General features: G+C 34.4%; 2 protein-coding genes across 2 annotated transcripts; one reads left to right on the forward strand and one right to left on the reverse strand.

The window, feature by feature from the left end:
• Positions 1 to 2,902: 2,902 nt before the first annotated feature.
• Positions 2,903 to 13,969, forward strand: LOC132557871 (amiloride-sensitive sodium channel subunit gamma-2-like). The gene is made up of 11 exons (XM_060222398.1): positions 2,903 to 3,081; positions 3,622 to 3,811; positions 8,152 to 8,209; positions 8,545 to 8,708; positions 9,414 to 9,482; positions 10,032 to 10,152; positions 11,630 to 11,705; positions 12,081 to 12,188; positions 12,447 to 12,522; positions 13,472 to 13,508; positions 13,941 to 13,969. The coding sequence occupies exons 1-11, from the start codon at positions 2,903 to 2,905 to the stop codon at positions 13,967 to 13,969; spliced, it is 1,107 nt and encodes a 368-aa protein (XP_060078381.1).
• Positions 13,970 to 15,049: 1,080 nt separating this feature from the next.
• On the reverse strand, positions 15,050 to 17,105 carry LOC132557844 (uncharacterized). The gene is made up of 4 exons (XM_060222371.1): positions 17,051 to 17,105; positions 16,186 to 16,788; positions 15,767 to 15,811; positions 15,050 to 15,417 (listed from the first exon to the last, which is right to left on the reverse strand). Exons 1-4 carry the CDS (start codon positions 17,103 to 17,105, stop codon positions 15,050 to 15,052), a joined length of 1,071 nt encoding a protein of 356 aa, XP_060078354.1.
• Positions 17,106 to 18,484: the final 1,379 nt, after the last annotated feature.

Raw genomic sequence — 18,484 nt, forward strand, 5'->3', positions numbered from 1 at the left:
CAACACGGTGACGGAAGGCGCAGAGTGTGGAGGCGACGAGGGGAGCGTTTTGCGAACTGCTGCGTCGCAGAACGGGACCAGTGGTTCTGCAATTCTTAAGACGCAATGGCGTTGGCGCCATTTTTCAACAGGATAACACACCAGCGCACACCAGTCGCGTCAGCAGAACTTTCTTGCAGCAGAAGAACGTACAGGTGTTCGATTGGCCATCTAAATCACCTGATTTGTCACCGATTGAGCATGTCTGGGACGTTCTTGGGCGACGCGTGAGAGAACGTCAAAATCAGCCGTCAAACTTGCAGGAGCTGTCCCAAGCCTTGATCGCTGAATGGAACAACATCTCTCCTCGAATTATCCGCCGGTTTACGAGTTCCATGCGACGACGCTGCAGTGCTGTTTACTTCGCAAACGGTGGCCATACCCGTTACTAACGGTGTTATCTTTGAAATTGACCCCAACGTCCTTTACAGTCGAATAAAATCAACTGAACGCAAAGTTTTATAATGAACCATGACTGCAGTTTTATCAGAATTGATCAATCACAGAATAAAGTAGTGTTACCTTTTTTTTTTTTTGTTTAGTATATATAAGAGACTTTGAAGTGCTGAATGTACATTACCTAAAGCCATATCTAAAATGACTAGAAATAAGTTCATAGAAACTATCGCACACTGCAATCTTATCATGATCTTGTAACTTATTTTTAGGAAATTGGGTAAAAACTGCAACTACAACTATATCAGATAGAGTTATCCCGCATAGATGTTCCAAATGGGATACTTGTATCCCACACAAGCCGATGTAGGGAAACTGATGCCTGTAAAGTAATACTTGTTGGTCTTTAAACGATGCAGTTTCAAATAGCACGTTTAGGTGTTATGCATCGTGAAGGTGGTACTTTAGAAATCGTCTTTTCGTTTTTCTATAAGCATCCTCTAGTGGCGTAAAACGTCGTCACCTTCATTCATCTAAAGATTTTTTTTGAGATTTTTAACAATTTGTGCTCTGCTAATGTTTATGAATCAATTCATCATTAATAATACTGATCAATATCCTCTTGTCATAATAGGCTGTTTAATGTTCCACTGACAAGAACTCAATATACACAACCAGCTTTTCCCCCAAAAAGGCATGTCTGAATGGAATAACCCATGTTGTCTGCTACCCAAAATGTTGTCAATTAGTGCAAAATATGTCTTATTTCAACCTGTTGCAGATGCCGCACACCAGTGCACTTCTTGTTTTATTGTAAGTTGATGGAAACAGGAAAATGAATATAATTTGATGTCAGTTAAGAAATTCTGTTCGTAACTTTAACTCCGATTTACTTAATGTCCACTTAATAAATAGCCTAGTTTGTACCTGTGGTCATCCAGTTGAATATTGTCCTTACTTCTTTCTTCATTGTCCTTGTCATTGTCGATCGTATTCCTCTAAATTTTCAAGCATTTCTAAACGGATTCCATGAGCTAGATGAATTTACGAATACATATTCCGTCGATACAATGTTGTGTCAGGTTTTGTCTGCTTGTTATCTGTATGGATTCAGCAAAGGAAGGTGAATATGTATGGGCAATTTGTCTTTGCTGTCTTCCATGCTAGATGACTTTCGGACTGATTCTTGTCCAAGTCAGTGAGTGATATTACTAAAATACTACTAGTATTGAGTATTTATCATTGTACCCAGTCGTTAAAGGATTCATGTGTATATTTGTTTGTAATAGCAAGGGGAGGGATTTCACTGGCTATACCTGTTGCCTAAATCCTTTTGTCAGTAAAATCATAACAACAAAATATTCTGAATGACGTCCTCGATATAGATGAATTTCTAGCGATAGTTATCAGTTCGATTGCTTTGAGGGAATGCCATCAAACTGGATAGTGACGAAGTATTTAAAATTAATAATTTATAATGTCAGTGTCAGATATCATGACTATTCCATGAAACCAATTAACCTGGTCATACCGTAGTCGCTGTATTGATTCCGAACTCATTCATCTAATCCAAGTATTAAAAATGAAAATAGAAACTAACTGTTCATGAATGCCTCGGGGAATGTGTATACACTGGAATCCTTTGCTCATTAATATGCTATTTGCTATTGTAGCAAGTACAAATAAGTCAATGAACGCGTCTGCTCTTAAGCAGGAATGACGCGCTATACTAAATATTAGGGCGATCGGCTGGTGCAACACAGAGAAGTAAGTTTGCATGCCTCTATTTACACGTTTGTGTTATTTTTCATGTTTTGTTGTCACAGTATCGTCATAGTATGAGGTATTATATTTTAATTGAAAGTTAATTGACATCAAATAATTATAGTTTAATATTACCAGGTTTTATTTTGTAAGAGAGAATAATATTTGTTGACTAAGATAACAAGTTTTTATGTCACAACAATGCTATGATGCCATGTTCCAGAGTGTTTGTCAGTACTTAGCTGAGGAAATATTTATATGTTGATAATAACATTTTATTACATTGAATTGTACCATTGATATCATATTACACACTTAGGCGAAAAGAAAAACATGCCGTTTCCCAATATTTGTTCTAGAAAGAGATATTACTGCTAGGGTATTTGAAAAACAAAATAATTATTTTTTTCTATTTGCCTCACTTATATATATTTATATTTTCTTTCGCTACTTCGACACCCGTACCCGCATCTTAACTGGCAAGTGTTATTGGGATATTCTCTTTTTTATAACGACGCTCAATGTAATAATCATTATATCAAGGGATATTATTTCAGTAACATTTACAAACAATACCCAATTAAATTTTGCTTAAGAGAATAAACACAAATTTTAAAATTTGAGCGGCATTCTGATTTATATGAACGTCTAGTCATCCCCATTGTATTATAAAATCTAAACGCATGTTTTAGAATCTCCACAGATGGAGGGAAGATTTTCAACCAGGGTAAAAGATTTTGCGGGATACACTTCTTTGCATGGTCTAGGAAGAATATCGGATTCCAAGCAGATTATTCAGAAAATAATATGGATATGTCTTACTTTGGCAGCCTTTGGGATGTGCGTGTTCCAGGTTTACAGACTTGGTAATCAATTTCTAAAGTGAGTTAAGAGTAAAATCATGCACTACTGTTTACATCTTAAGTATAACGGAACATTACAAAGCCATTAAATTCAATATCCTATATGTGGTAATAGGTACTGAAACGATGCAGGAGGGAAAAAAGTAAAACTCAGATGAAGGCGATCAATGCTACCCTGTAAGGTCTGTTAAATACAAACAAAATTGTTCACCTCGTAGGATAATATGTTTTCAGATAAGTGAACATCTAAGGCAAAAAACTGCCGAAGTCATTTTGCCGTTTAATTTCCTTTCGCTAATATGTTTCCATTCTACCCTCCACCTACGGCACGTATTTTCAAATATGTTTGATGTTGCAACATTGACAGGAAACCTGATACAAACTAGCGCAATGTTGTAAACCGATAAACTTGTGTGTATCATTAATTATAAAAAGTGGATTAACTGTTAAGTGTAAATACATTATTATGTAAATAAGGCCGGTAACTATATTTTAGGTGACGCTGAGATATAAAGCAAATACATCACCAGAGTAATACATAATCTACTTCTTGTTGCAGTTTTCAAGTCAACACCAAAATCATAATGACACAGGAGAAGCAACGATTCCCAGAGGTTACTTTCTGTAATTTAAACCCTGTTAAGTTTTCACGCCTTGTGAATGAGTCGTCTTTGTTTCAAATAATAGATAAATTATCTAGTTACTACAACATCAGCCTGGACGAGTTTGAAACGCCCTTTGAACATTCGGTATGTATTATAATCTAAAGATGTCAATGCTACAACGAATTAAGTAAATGGAATATTAAGTAAAGAGAATTTCGTAATAATTACAATAGTGTAACAACAGTCAATATATCTTATCATTTCTTTAGGTTAATCTACAGCAACTCATGTATGTATAGCGTCTATGTATATCTTTATCTCCTCGTTCTACTTTTTTCTTTATTTTCATAAATATATATATATAATTTCCTTACTTTTGATAATGTTGCTGCCAATGATGTAATCTTATAGTCATCTGAATAGAGGACTTAATTTCGGAACTAAAAAACGAAATATATATGAAAAGCAAGCAATACATTGTTTCAATGTTTTCACGATACTTTAAATATATTTTCTAAATTCACACATTGATTATCAACTTTCCATTATGCAGGAACAATGTAAGAATTTACAACTACTTCATGATATTTCTAGAACTTTATAAAAGTGTCTTTTGATGTTCCGCGTTTCAGATTTCGTTTGATTTTACTGTTTTAATTCATTTGGGTAGATTTTGGCACGATTTAAAATATACATATGGACTTGACGCTAACTTAAAGCATTCTCTATGGGAATGTATGGAGTACATCGAATCGACTCCTTGGACGATTTTTGACATTCATTTCTTACAATTTACTTTTTCCGAGTCGTCCAAGAGGCTTTAGCAATACAACCATTTACGGGTGTCAGATATAATTCAAATTTTCATGATACTGAGAGTAGATTTCTGTCCAAATATTAGACGGTTCTTCATTCATCGTAGAGTTTCTTACAAGTCAAATATCAACCGAAAACGAATTAATATCCTTTTTATCACATGACAGATGTTTTGTAATACGCAAAAGTATGACATTGGTAAATACTGAATAGCAAAGCAATCGTGTGTCTTAATGCCTTATAACATTTAATGGTTATTTCATATCATAAGATATAAGATAATTTCATTCAATGCTGAATGGAAATTTGATCGGAAGAGCACATTGTGAACGGTTCCTTTGATAATGTCCATGAGTAGCGTTCCGAACCAAGTTTAGCTCGCTAAGCTGTTAAGCATCCCTGAAAAGATTATAGAAATGTCATTTCTTTATTCCCTTATCCTAAATGTTCTAACTGCATCACCATATATCCATTTTTCAGATACCAACATACGTTTATTCTAAGAACATATCGTTTGGTAAGTACATCTTCTCAGTATAATAATTATTTAACGGTGTGTATATATATATATACAAGCAATCACGTTGATCAATGACATGTGACTATTTCTGTTGCAAGATTGTAAGTAGGCAAACACACATTTTCACCGAAGTCTTGCTTCACTTTATCATAAAAAATTTAATAATAAATATGTCATTCTTGAACTAAATTGTATCATTGTATATAAAATATAAATCTGTCTTCATTCAGTTAGTACCAAAACCACGAGAGATGCATGCACAGCTTCAGTATTCATAGCTTGCTTGCGAAAATTGCAGAAATTCGGAGTGAACTTTGTTCATCTGTTTTGTTTTAATTTTATAACGAATGTTTCGTTATTTAGTTTTTATTAATTGAATGTGTATAGAATAACATGCATTTCTTATAATTTTGTATTCCCATGACTTTGCCGAAAGGGACTGGTCAATTTAAAAGGGTCGTATGGCCATCATCTTTAGCTAAAAAAAACTGCATGGAAATTCGACTTCGTTGGCAACAGGGACCCGCAACTCTCTTAGAAAAGTTTAAAAAGACAGATAAATGTAGCAAGACCAAACAGGGACATCACCTCGAGTACAGTTAAATTCCCTTTAAAAAAACCAGTTCTTTATCTACCGACAACGACCATGATCAGTCGAAGTCCATGGAGATGGTTGTTTTTTGCAGACAACATGTAGATCCAGTTAGTAGAAAAGCCACAGAAGATTGTCTTAAACAATAATGACATTTATTTGGAACAAGCAAACTTTTGAACAGCCAAAGAAAGAAATTACAACCGACGAACCAACTGGGCCAGATATTATGACTTTTTGACATATAGGTAACATGATCAGTAAAGCTTGTCAGAGGAGAATATCAAGACTAAATGGCAGATCCTACCAGCCTAAACGTAAATCAAAACAAGATATGGTGACGTCATCAAACACAAAAACGACTTATGTCGGCAATGACCACCTTCTTCGATCTGAAATTTTTAAAGAAATATTGATAACATTGAGCACACATGCAGACATCGGCGAGTAATTGAAATTTGCTCCTGATGGATACCAGACATGATTGAGGCAAATACAACAACAACAACAACAAAAAAAAGGGATAAGATCCGACAAGAAAATAGAGTCTCGGTCCGATTTACTACTAAAAACAAATCCCAAAATTGTGGAAGATATTTGGAGTATCGGATACGGATAGCGAAAATTCTTAATATATTCCAGAAACAGCCAGTGTGTTTTTTGTATTTTATCCACATATCAAAGAGTATATTTGGAAGTTTTCGATCAATTTTTAATTTCTATTAAGATGACGATATGTACAATGCCGTTTTCTTGACTATCATTTTGCACTCTTACACAGGAGCTTGTGAGAAATTACGGAGTATATTGATAGTACCATACACATGGTTGCACACTAAAACAGATTCGGCCTTTGTGGAAAGTCATTTTAACTTTTAAGTTTGAGGCCGTTGACACTAAGATGGTGTCCGTGTCCGTGTCCGTGTCCATGTCGGCACCCTGAGTCGGACCAAATGTGAGATGTCTAATAGGAGCAATCGTGACCTTGATATCACAAACTGTAAATCATCATTTTCTACCTCGGAGCTGTGTATTGTAAATGCATCAAAGACACATTTAAAAAATCAACAAATGGATAACTCAGATTGGAAACGACTCATTTGTTATTTAGCTGCCAGAAACCAATTGCCAAATACGGCTGTGAATCGTGCCACAATTTCCAGGTGGATTAAGATTAATATGTATGTTTTTACACCGAGTAGCACCAGGTCTGTTTTAACTTCCTTCAGGTACACAGCGAATAATGGTACCCTTCACCATCATCTTTAAATAGCTGAATGGACTCATAAATCCAACTTTGGTATATTCCTCCAAAAATTGACAAACAAGGTGTACAAAGATTTCTGAGAGGAAACACGTGCAGCGAACAAAGGATTAATGGATTTATGAAGAATAATGAAATTGTTCAAAATTCCCAATTAGAACATGTTAAATTTGATGTGTAGATAGTGGTTATGGAACTCTGAATTTCACCCTTGTCAAAGGAGTCTTTAAATAGGTGTGAACTTGGATGATATTGATACGGAACCCTTGGTGTGACTGTTTCTTACAAATCTTGTTTTAGTAACAGTGTATATATATATATATTGTTTCGATGATGTTGAGCTTAATCGGATGATGATGACTGTACTGTTTTTCGTGTTTGTTATACACAATTTCGACTGTCTATCAGTGACAATCCCTTTTTTGTCTTATTATGTTGTGGTTTATCATTTTTGTTATTAGCATGTATATGCCAATTGTATTTGGTGTATAACATTAAAATTAATTCACTTGGTTCCTTTGTTCTTGTACATGTGCGATCTCCTCGAACATCTGCCATGGTTCCTGTACAAACTGAATGAAGGCAGAATAAGAAGAAAATTAGACAAGACTTACCCAGAAATTGAAATTTGAATGTAATTATGTCTTTATTCTGGTAAAATACAAGAGACCACTGGCCCTACCTGCTTTGACAAGGTATTGTTCATGCAGATATTAGCTTTGGAAATTTATTTCTGTAGTTTTCATATCAAGTGATCACCAAGTTTTTTTACCGTCCATTCAAATTATTTAAAGAATAAATACTGACTAAAGCTGCACCTACATCTCAAGTTCCCTTTGTAAAAAACCAGAATGTATCAAATATCAACTTTAGTATCATTCATTTTTTCTAAGTTATGTTGTTTTCTTAAATTTTAAACTCGCAACACCAGCAGCTAAATACAATTAAATCTTTCTTGATTGTTTTTAAATGTTTGTTTCTATGTAAGTCTCTGAAGACAATAGCGGAAGTGACGTGATGGGCAATGCCATACATCTATTTCATGCACAACTTGCCTCGCTGTCGCTGGAAAAACGAAACGAATTATCGCAAAACATAACGGACTTTTTAATTTCTTGCAAGTTTGGAGGAGAATCTTGCAGAGAGAGGTTTGTGCAGTTGAATTACAATAGATCCAGTTATTGCAATGGCAATTAATCAACTTTGCAGAGAATGTCGCATTTTTCAGTAAAAAAAATTAATGATACCGCAAAGAATTTTGAATACTGAATAATGTCAAAAAATATCTTCAGTTAATGACAATTGAGACAGAAACCTATAAGTCTATCAAGCAAGTCAAGATTTTCCTAGGTACGCCATACGGGTTATTTGATTTTAATTATATAACTATAACAATCAGTGGTAGCAACACAATTGCTTCTTTGATAATGTTTGAAACGGCTTTAATTTTGAGCTTTTTTTAAAACAGTGATATCACCGAGTTTCACAAGGCTGGCTTTGGGAAGTGCTACAGTTTTAACTCTCACGTCGCTGTGGAAACAGCAGGCAGAGAAAAGGGTAGATAAAATTAGTACATTATTGCATTGGAAAATATGTTCCTCGGCAATTTTATGATTTTCACACTTAAAAGTTTAATCGCTTTGTTTTTTTTTAAAAATAATTTTCGGTTTATCCTCAATTTCCAGGGTTAGAAATGATTCTGAATGTTGAACAGAGTGAATATGTGCCATTTTTAACACAATCGGCTGGCGTCATATATGAAATACACGACCCAGACTTCTTTGATGACCTTTCAATCAATGGAAAGAGTTTACCAATCGGACACGAGGTGAACATCGGAATTAAAAAGGTATTCGTACTCTCAACCAAAAGGATATGATCCCATTTTATGATGGAACAATAATTAAGAGTAAGATATATCTTTTTTAATTTCCTGTCTCAAATGATACCTCACTCAAACGATTAAAAAAGGATAATTATCGATAATATAGTTTACATGATATCTGACGTTAGCCTAGATTCTACACTTTCTACGGTCTACATGTGATTATGTTAATGCCTCTGATTCAATGAGAATCATAAGAACATAACAAAAACAATGTCTGTTTTTGACTAATATCATTTTTACTTGTACATATATGCTTTTCAGATCGTAAAGCTGACAATTTGTAATGAAATCTGATTTGAGCTATAACCGACATTTAAATGTCAGTTCGAATATTAGATTAATCGTTTTCTTATTTATGTTTTTTTTTTCGTATATTATTGTGCTACGATGCATGAGTACTGTATCTACTATTTCCATTTCCACATTATTTGCATTCTGCTAAATTACCTAAATTGCTTAAGATGTCGTGTTTCGCTATATTGCGCGTAAATGTACCAGAAAGAAAAAAATACCACTGGACAGCGTGTGAGACTGTCATGTAAGGGAAAACGAAGTATCAAGAAGACTATATGACCGAAAATAGCACCATAATGATTTTTCTTTCAAGAACATATACACTAGACTAAAGCTTCAATCTTGCATATTAACAGTAAACTTTGTTTACAGAAGAAACGCATAAGACTATCCGGACCAACAGGGAAGTGTGACGAAGAAAACATGTTTATAAACCTACTGGTAGGTTTATGGATACTGTGTTGTTCTTGTTGTATTTTTTTTTTTTTTTTTTTCATATGAAATTAAAACATGCTTTCATTCAATTATCTTTAGACAAACTGTCTTGCAGATAAGGGGTGTAACTCCTGTCGCTAATTTGCGATCATGAAAGGCGACCTAACTTGGGCTCTTTATATCTACTCTCTTTCTGTCATCCTTCTGTTGTTTTCCTTGACAATGCCTTACTTTTGCCTTTATTCGACCGTTCGCAACTGTGATTAAGGCTTCATTTCTGTCTCCTGGTCCAAACATGAATGATAGTTACAACTCACTGCTTACCATTCTGCATTTTGGTATAATTATCACTGGTTTATATAGCAGCCTCCCGAAACATATATGCAGTCAATATATTTGGTATTTACACCAATGGAAAGCCGTCCTTAATGACAACAACCTTCGATAGGACGTTAAACAATATTAGATTACCTTAGAATATGAATACGTGCTAATACACATACGCAGTGTATACCATCCTCATTGTGGATTGATGTAGATATTCTTTAATTTCAGAGCTGTCTAAGTAACTGTGGAGACAACATAGTTGAGGCTTATTGTCAATGTCAGGTTCCAGGTCGTTACGGCGCAAAAGATGAATGGGGAGATCCACTTCACTCTTGTCTGGATATATATGGTAGGTTTCACAATTACAAATAACCGACGTAGAAAAAATTGTTTGCAAGCCTCAAAAATTTTACCCTCATCTTTCTGGTTAATTGCTAATTGATATACTTCATTCCTATATGCAAAACGATTTTTCATTATCCCCTTTATCAAAAGTTCAGTAATATATCACAAGGCTTTGCAGTTTAGCAAACTCCATATCACATAGGCATACGATTCTTTTTATCATATAACCCACGAAAATACTCAAATTCATTTTCATGTGTAAGATACATTTCAACGCGAACATTACTTTTCATGGTTCAATAGCATAGGAAGATTAAGTTAATCTTTAGGTAAAATTTTCAGCACGTCTTGTCAGAAGTGAAATGATGCGTACTTTGTTAAAATCTACGGAAGAGAAAAAAGTTTTTTTCATGTACGGGTCCTTGTGTCAGATATTATTTTGAATACATGTATGTATGGAAGGCAGTTCCGATGTATACAGCATGGAAGCACAAGTATGATAAACAGATGGGTCCTAACTCTGTAAAACGGGTGATTGAGTTTGTTATATACGCGTGTTTTGTGAGGAGCCAAGAAAAGGGTTTCCTCCTGACTACAAATCTTGAGTCTTTACTTGCTATCGATCGTCATTTAAAATGCAAAAATGGTCATTTTAAGATCGGTATAGGGCAGTTAAGTGTCAGTCTGTAACAGGTTAAGATCGATTTTAATTGTCCTGTTAGCGTTTTGATTACCAATAATCCCAACTGCCTTGGAATTTACCGAAACGTTATCCAACTTTGTTTGAAATATGACTTATACAAAGGGTTGACCAAGCTCTTTTAGGTATCCTGATTTTAAACTTTCTATGACGTCATCACTTAATGCCAAGTCGAGTTCAGCATGATAGAGCTTTGTGTGATAGCCGCGACGTCGTTAGAGGCTATGTGTGAAAAAACATTGCTTACATCTTCAAACAAGTGTCAGAAACACAAAAAAGTTTTAAATCAGTTTTTCGTTTTTGGTAAATATATCGACATAGTTTGGGGGTCAAATACTTTGATTTTGGTTCTACCTCAACTGAGTTAGTCGCTGGAAACGAAATATCTGTTATGCTGTCTTGGAGAGATGGTTCATTAAACTGAATGAAAAGTCTTTTCTTAGTTATTCTTTGAAAAGTTCATAGCCCAACCTTTTACTCAAGCCTTGATTTTGCTTTGGTTCAACACTGCAGACAAAATGTCAGTACTAACCCATGTACTAGCATGTTAAAGAACCGGTGTCAAGATTGGACTGAACAAGTGTTGGTGGAAAGTGTGTCAAAATCAAAGAAGAAATGTGCGGAAGACGAAAACGTTGAATTACGGGCTGACAATAGCGTCGTCGGGTTTGGTGGTAATTTTCCAACAGTCTTTTGACATACACAGGGTTACAAACTGTGCCCACAGTTGGCTGCCTTGGATGTTGTCAACTTGTTTATCTTTTGTGCTGTCTTTTGACAGATATTGAATGCATCGAGTCAATACGTGCCTCACTGGAACCGGAAACCGAATGTCCATATTGCAAAATGCCATGCACGTAAGCACATGTATACTGCTTCAGACCTTAATTGACACTAATGGAAAAAAAAACATATATGCAGTTTCCTAAAAAGGATCATGTTCTTTTGGCATAAAATCAAATGTTTGCAGTATGTTTATGAATCATGAATACTAAACATTACATGTTTTGTATCAACAATTGGCAATCCATATAGTCAAAAAAAATTTTGTGATGTGATTACAATTACATCATATTTGCCAGCTTTTTGTTATGTTTTTTACATTACATTTCGGGGACCATGATGATCAAACAGAAGCTTATTTACCTCCTTTTACATTGCATTTGCATAATTGCTATTTTTATATCAATTTTTCAAATGTATTTAAAAAGTGATATATCTTTATCTGAAAGCTCCGTAACTTATGACCAGTCCGTGTCAATGACCACCTGGCCATCTGGAAACTTTGAACCTATCTTAGAAAAGCTGACGAAAGGAAAACTTGAGTCTCAAAATGCAAAGTAAGTTGACGTTTAAACGTAAGAAAGCTGATATTCCAAACAGATTGAGTTGTGTTGTCATTTCACAGCTGATTTTATTTTTTATTTTCTGTACAAAATATAAAAAAAAAATTAAAAAAATTAAAAAAAAAAAAAAAAAATTCTTGTGTAAATATTAAAACATCAGTATTCTATTCATTCAATATCAAAACCGATGAAAATTAGAAATCAATTTTGATAGATAATTAATCTTTTCTTGCTTTATTTCTTTATCAATAGGGACGATCTGTTGTCCATGCGCGTGTTTTTCTCAACAATGTTGATGGAAACTACGGAAGAAGAAAGGGCGTATACAGTAAGTCGACTTTACGATTTTTACATACTTTTTTAAAATTTTGAACGCGCATATTTGCGTATCTCGTTCACAGCATTGTCATTGCATTGTTTATGAATGTAAACTTGGCGTCAGTACCTTTCTTTGATGTCTGCCCAACAACGTTGTATATTATGAAGAAAGTCAGGATATTGTGCCGGTATTTTGGTACTTTTATCTCTTGAGCGAGAATATTTTAAAGAGTGGCGATAGTAGAAATATTTCAGAACAAACATGCACATTGATGCCAACTACTAGAAGTGAACGTTTGGGACCTGAACTTTTAGTCTTTTTTTTTTTTTCCCCTGTGATTTTTTTTCCGCCCATGGTGTCTGTGTCCTCGTAGAACGTTAAACTCCGGCTATGCTGTTTTGATAGTAAAACTGTAACTATAAATTAGATGTCTTCTTTACGACCTTGACAACTTTGAGCAAAAAAGGCGACAACAAACCTTTTAATTCGACAAACGTGAAAGGTGCACACATAAAAGGTTCGACTGTTTATAATAATAATGCAATTGCGAAAAGCTATAAAAACAAGAAGAAAATGCGAACATGTCAACACAATCACAATCCAAACTAAAACTTAAGCAAAACTAGGTCCAAATATCAAAAGAGGAACGATCTACATTAATTCAGTATAATTACGTTACAAGTACATATGTATAGTCTGGTCGTGCCACTATTCGAAGGAATTAAAATGTGAGATGAATTAAACTGTTCGATTGTGCTGTTTCGTCCTTCTGTCACTTGTCGGTGATACGAAAGGCCTGAATTATGAGAAACAAGTTAAGTCTTTGTATAATTATTGTGATAGGTTAATTGGTTCATATTCTTTAGAAATAAACACGCATATGTTTTGAAATTGTCGCCTTGCTTTATGAAGAATGATTTCTAGTGCTGTGTAACTTTATCGATGGTCTGTATTTCAGGATGAGAACTTTGTCAGTGACATTGGCGGACAGCTCGGTTTGTGGTTAGGAATGTCTGTGATGAGTCTAGCCGAAGTGGTGGGGTTGATCGTTTTAATCTTACTTTCATTTTGCACCAAACCAAAACAAAATACGATGGTTACTGCTTTCAAAACAGAAAGATGAAAAAAGCTTAATTGTGTGTTAAATTTGACATGAAAAACTGAGACGATACGTAAAGATTTAAGGCTAAGCAGATAAATAAAATGTCTGACACACGGCCATATTGTATATTGACAAATAATGATTATTATCGCAATTTCTTCAAGTACTTGATGTATCTCACTCAAATTTCATTTAAGGATTTGCCCTACTGGTATTCTGTAGACTTTCCAACAGATCAGAAAGACAAAATGGCCGACAAGCGACAAACATTGATACTGGCATTCAATTAAATTTTAGATATTTTCTTTTTTATGTTCTTCTTCAGCTTCTTCTTCTGCTTCCTTTTTACCTTAAAAGTTTGCATATAAGTAAGGCGATCTCATAACGTTTCTTAGAAAAGAACATTCATACCTGTTATGCATGAAATCATAAAATAGTCTTTAGTTTGCATATTCTTCATTTCTCTCCCTCTAGTAAAATATCATGATTATTTGTTAGAGTTACGTCAGAGTTTAGTTTATATTTCATCATGGGAACGTGACATAATGATATCACCAGTATCATACATTTAATTGTCTCCAATAAACAAATTATGGAAAAGTTGCATTTAAGTTTAACTTGTGGTATATCATTGAAAGCTTACATACCATGTATATAAAACGTAATTTATTATTGTAAAAGTACGTAATTTAGCGCAATCAACTTTTAGCAGATTATGACATTTAGGCAAACTTGAGCTTTGATGAATTCGCCAAAAATAATAATTCTATGTAAACCATATATAGTCATAACAAAACGTGCAATCAATTTTTATAGCAATACTTTCTGCGCGAAGAGCGCTGAAATAAGATTACTACCAAAACGTGGTTCGTTTACAGTATTTATTTCATAGTTATATTTTGAGAAGGTTAGTTATTGAGCAAGCATAACGGAAGAATGGTGCTATATAACAGAACGTAGGTATATATATGAGATTAACGTATATGTAGTGACCAATGAAAACGTCTGTATCAACCGCGGCAACAAACTGTGCAGCCGGTTATTTTCGCGAGGATGATATTTTGGCAGCTTCACAGTACATTAACGTGACCGCGAAGATCGAACCTGTGAAATAATGATACACGTGTGTATGAGACGTTCTGTTCACCCAGATTGTGATACTTAAATATAATTCGACCGCTATTTCAGAAAGTAGCGAAAATTTTGATCCTTGAAAATTTCCAGCTTAACAGTAACTGTTCGTACAGTAATGTGAAGATCAACATTTGCTTTGTATATCAGTTATACATTCTTCTTTCATCGTTTTAACATAGGATATATGGAGGTAAAGTAAAAGTTTCGTTAAAACAGCATACGAAGCTATATGATAAACTTATATATAGTAAGTTAAAAGCTTGCTGTTGATGTTTCAAACACTGAATACCTGAGTAACTACTAGTGAACAGGGCAATTCACCATTGTTCTGTCTCGACATCGTTGTTCCTCCTCATCAAAGTAGAGCATTGCATTACATCTCTGGATATATGGGATGTTGTCAAAACAGTTTACGAACTTAGTGCAGTCGAATGGATGACGAAATAGTCCTACAGGTTGTGGACACTGCACCTGAGTGAAGCAACCCACCGACTCCTTCAAGTTACAGGTCTTAATGTTGTTGTCAAACAGCATGTTATCTGGGCACGCTTCTCTGATAGGAATGTTTTGAAAACACTTATAGTAATAGGCGCAGTTGTAGGGATCTTGGAACATAGCGTTAAGTGTAGGACACACGACTGGAGGGTTTGGATCAGGCTGCCAGAACTCTGTCAAGATAAAAGACATCGGAATTACACTGTGTACCTGTCATTCACTTTAACATCACCATAACCAAATACATGTACCCTGATTCCAACAACCAGCTGTGCTGTATCAATCTAAATGCATCGCTTACGTTTCGAGTATTTCCATCAAAGACACGGTTAGCATGAAACGTAAACCATAATACATTGTATCAGCAAATGTTTTGAATGCTTTTTTCAAGATGTGTTTTTCATATATATTTAAGAATTCAGTATTGTTTACAAACTGTATTTACAAGGTTTATCACCTATTTTTGTCATCATATCACTTGGTTGATACTAATGAGACAAAAATTATATGAAATTTACTTACTTGGAAAGCAGTTCTGTTCTGTAACATTTGTAGTTGATTCCAGTTCTGAAATTTTTGATAAACTATCAGTTGTTTTCATAACAAGAAAGTGTTGTTCAATAAAATTCTTAAATGGATACACAAATCTGGACATGAATTGAGATGCAGCATTTTTCTTTTTCCTCGAGACACAAAATAAGCATAGAGCTTTGTTCTTGATTGGAAAAGACCAGAATGATAACTATATACCATTTACCAAATATGCATGAGAAGTAATATTTTTTCGAAAGACCAAACATTTTCAAAGTTTATGTTCAGAACAGCATCTTTTTGAAAAGTTGAATTGACATATTGCAATAAATACTTAAACATCATGATAGCGAAATAGAAGCAAATTCTTACATTTACTTTAAAAACGAAAGCGTCATTGTATTAATTACCTGTACAAATGCTGCTTCCTAAGTATGGAAGGAGACTTGGAAGGCCATCGATAAAGCTTTCCATGGAGAAGAGTTTACAAGGATCAGAACCAATTTCCAGGAATTCTGGTCCAATTGGAGCTCGACCAATCACGTACATGGTAACATTATCACTTTTTAAGCCATATGTTGCGTTTATTACAGCTTGAGTCTCCTGAACTTCCATTCTGCCATTAGTAAATATGGCGCCAATTTTTTTCACACCGGGTCTGGGCATGACCAATGGGAAGCCGGCAGGGTTTTGAAACATGTGACGCATAAGTGTCAGAGCGCTCGTGACATCAGATCTTCCATACAGTTTATTTACGTACAAGCTTCGTTGTGACATCAGCGTAATCCTGGCATTTGTAGCTGCCTGGTTTCTGAAAGGCTGTGGATATGATATTGCGATAGGTTCGCTGCCGTAAAGAATTAGTCCAATATTTATATTTTCACTATTCAAAACAAAATGATCCGCTAACATAACTAAAAAGCGTTCAAATGGGAAAAACTCTTCTCCGGGAATTTCAAGATTTCCTGGAATGGCAAATATGATATCTGCCTTTCCACCACAATCGCATTTAACTGAAAATGAACAGAAAATGCATTTTAACGACTTTGCTGTGTTACCAAACATCCAATCGTAATATTAACTATCATTTATTACTATTTTTATTAAGAAGGTACCATGTTAACAACGCCAATTTTGAAAGTTGTGTAGTATTTATAAATGCTGTACATTCCAACACAAATTCGCATAGAAAAATGTCATAAACGTTCTGAATTACTTATAAATGATGTAATACTATTAGCCTTAAACCATTTTCAGAAGAAAAAAATTATTCACCTGAATGTAACGCGTACATAGACATTAGCATGATCCACACAATGGAGATCCCCATATTTACAAATGTCACCTTCTTTCCTGTAACAAAACAAAAAATATTCAAAAAAGCAGAACAAAACTAGCACGCAGAAACATTCCTTTGTGTTTCTTGTCTGGCATAATTTCTTAAACGCACATCATGCTCAAGCACAAAATAACACATGCAGTCGATTTTCTCTAATTGGATGGCCAATATCATTATTTGGAAATCGCCATTTCATAACATTAAATGTTGCATATACGTACAACTCTAAATAAAAAAAAAAGAAAGAAAAAATGAAATCATGAGGTAGGTGAAATATGTATAATTTGGAAATATCTGGTTTATCTGTGAGACATTCGGACGTGTTTGATGGATGATCGTTAGTGCTTGTGGAATCCGTTGTTATTTACGGTGTTCTTATTCGGAAACTTGACATATCTTACTTGGATTGACCAAGATTGACTTGACAAGTGTCGTCGATGAACCAGCAGAGTCGTTACCCTTCCGGAACACCTCGTTTTATTCCTTGATTCTTTCAGAAACCATGTAAATACTTTTTAGTTCTTATTTTGCCATATTTCCTTCGGGGTTGTGTTGTTTGAATTAACAAGTCCGTGTATATTTTGCTGTTTTTCTTACGCACTTTTACTCAGATTTGTAACCTTGACTTGTTTTATAACAGGCAGACGGCAAGCGAAAACATTAAAGCAACATATTGCAATGAATTACCTGAAGATTTATGTAAATGTTGATCATCCAATTAATTAATATCATTAACAAACATAAAGTGCAAATTAGTGATAGCAGTTAGGCCTTAAAAGTACCTAGTCACATTGATAAATAATACAAAGTGAATTAAAACTATTAACTACCATTGTAGTACCTACTATTTACTATCAACTAGGTGTTCAAATAATTTCATTTTTACATACACCTATTTACTTCGTTTGTGAAGTGCCATATTACATACACTTATGCTGTGTGTTACAAGATCACCAATTTTATCATTTTTATAAGGATTGTGAATAAAAAAATACGTAAATGTTTTCAGACGTGCACTAAAAAATCAGTGTTATACACACATACTGCAAGACGGATATATGAAATGCAGTTTTTTTAAATTTTTTATTTTTTTTTTTTTAAATTTTAATTAAGTTTCGTAAATCAAAAAAGGGAGAAAGTGCCGTTATTTTGTCTCAGGTGTCATGATACTCGACTGACTCAAACAATGTCTTGGTAAATAAATATGTTTCATAAGTTACAGCCTGAGGGTATGGTCCACTATTGGGAATAATGAATGCCATTATACATATATATTGACAGTTGGTTTAGTGCTATAAGGTGACCGAAACCTTGTAATGTCGCTACCATGATGGCCGTCATTTGTATTGATTATTTATGTGGGTATCTAC

Source organism: Ylistrum balloti, unplaced genomic scaffold (assembly GCF_031769215.1).
Source record: "Ylistrum balloti isolate Yb309-2 unplaced genomic scaffold, AGI_CSIRO_Ybal_v1 Utg370734, whole genome shotgun sequence".
NCBI classification, from domain to species: domain Eukaryota; kingdom Metazoa; phylum Mollusca; class Bivalvia; order Pectinida; family Pectinidae; genus Ylistrum; species Ylistrum balloti.

What these genes read in the sequence shown, in the direction of transcription:
- LOC132557844 (XM_060222371.1), bottom strand. Translation starts at nt 17,105, where the DNA reads ATGGGGATCTCCATTGTGTGGATCATGCTAATGTCTATGTACGCGTTA. An exon ending in TATGTACGCGTTACATTCAG is followed by an intron (nt 16,789 to 17,050) that starts GTGAATAATTTT and finishes GTTCATTTTCAG; the next exon opens with TTAAATGCGATTGTGGTGGA. An exon ending in AGAACAGAACTGCTTTCCAA is followed by an intron (nt 15,418 to 15,766) that starts GTAAGTAAATTT and finishes TTATCTTGACAG; the next exon opens with AGTTCTGGCAGCCTGATCCA.
- LOC132557871 (XM_060222398.1), top strand. Translation starts at nt 2,903, where the DNA reads ATGGAGGGAAGATTTTCAACCAGGGTAAAAGATTTTGCGGGATACACT. An exon ending in CTTGGTAATCAATTTCTAAA is followed by an intron (nt 3,082 to 3,621) that starts GTGAGTTAAGAG and finishes TTCTTGTTGCAG; the next exon opens with TTTTCAAGTCAACACCAAAA. An exon ending in CTCTTGTCTGGATATATATG is followed by an intron (nt 10,153 to 11,629) that starts GTAGGTTTCACA and finishes GTCTTTTGACAG; the next exon opens with ATATTGAATGCATCGAGTCA.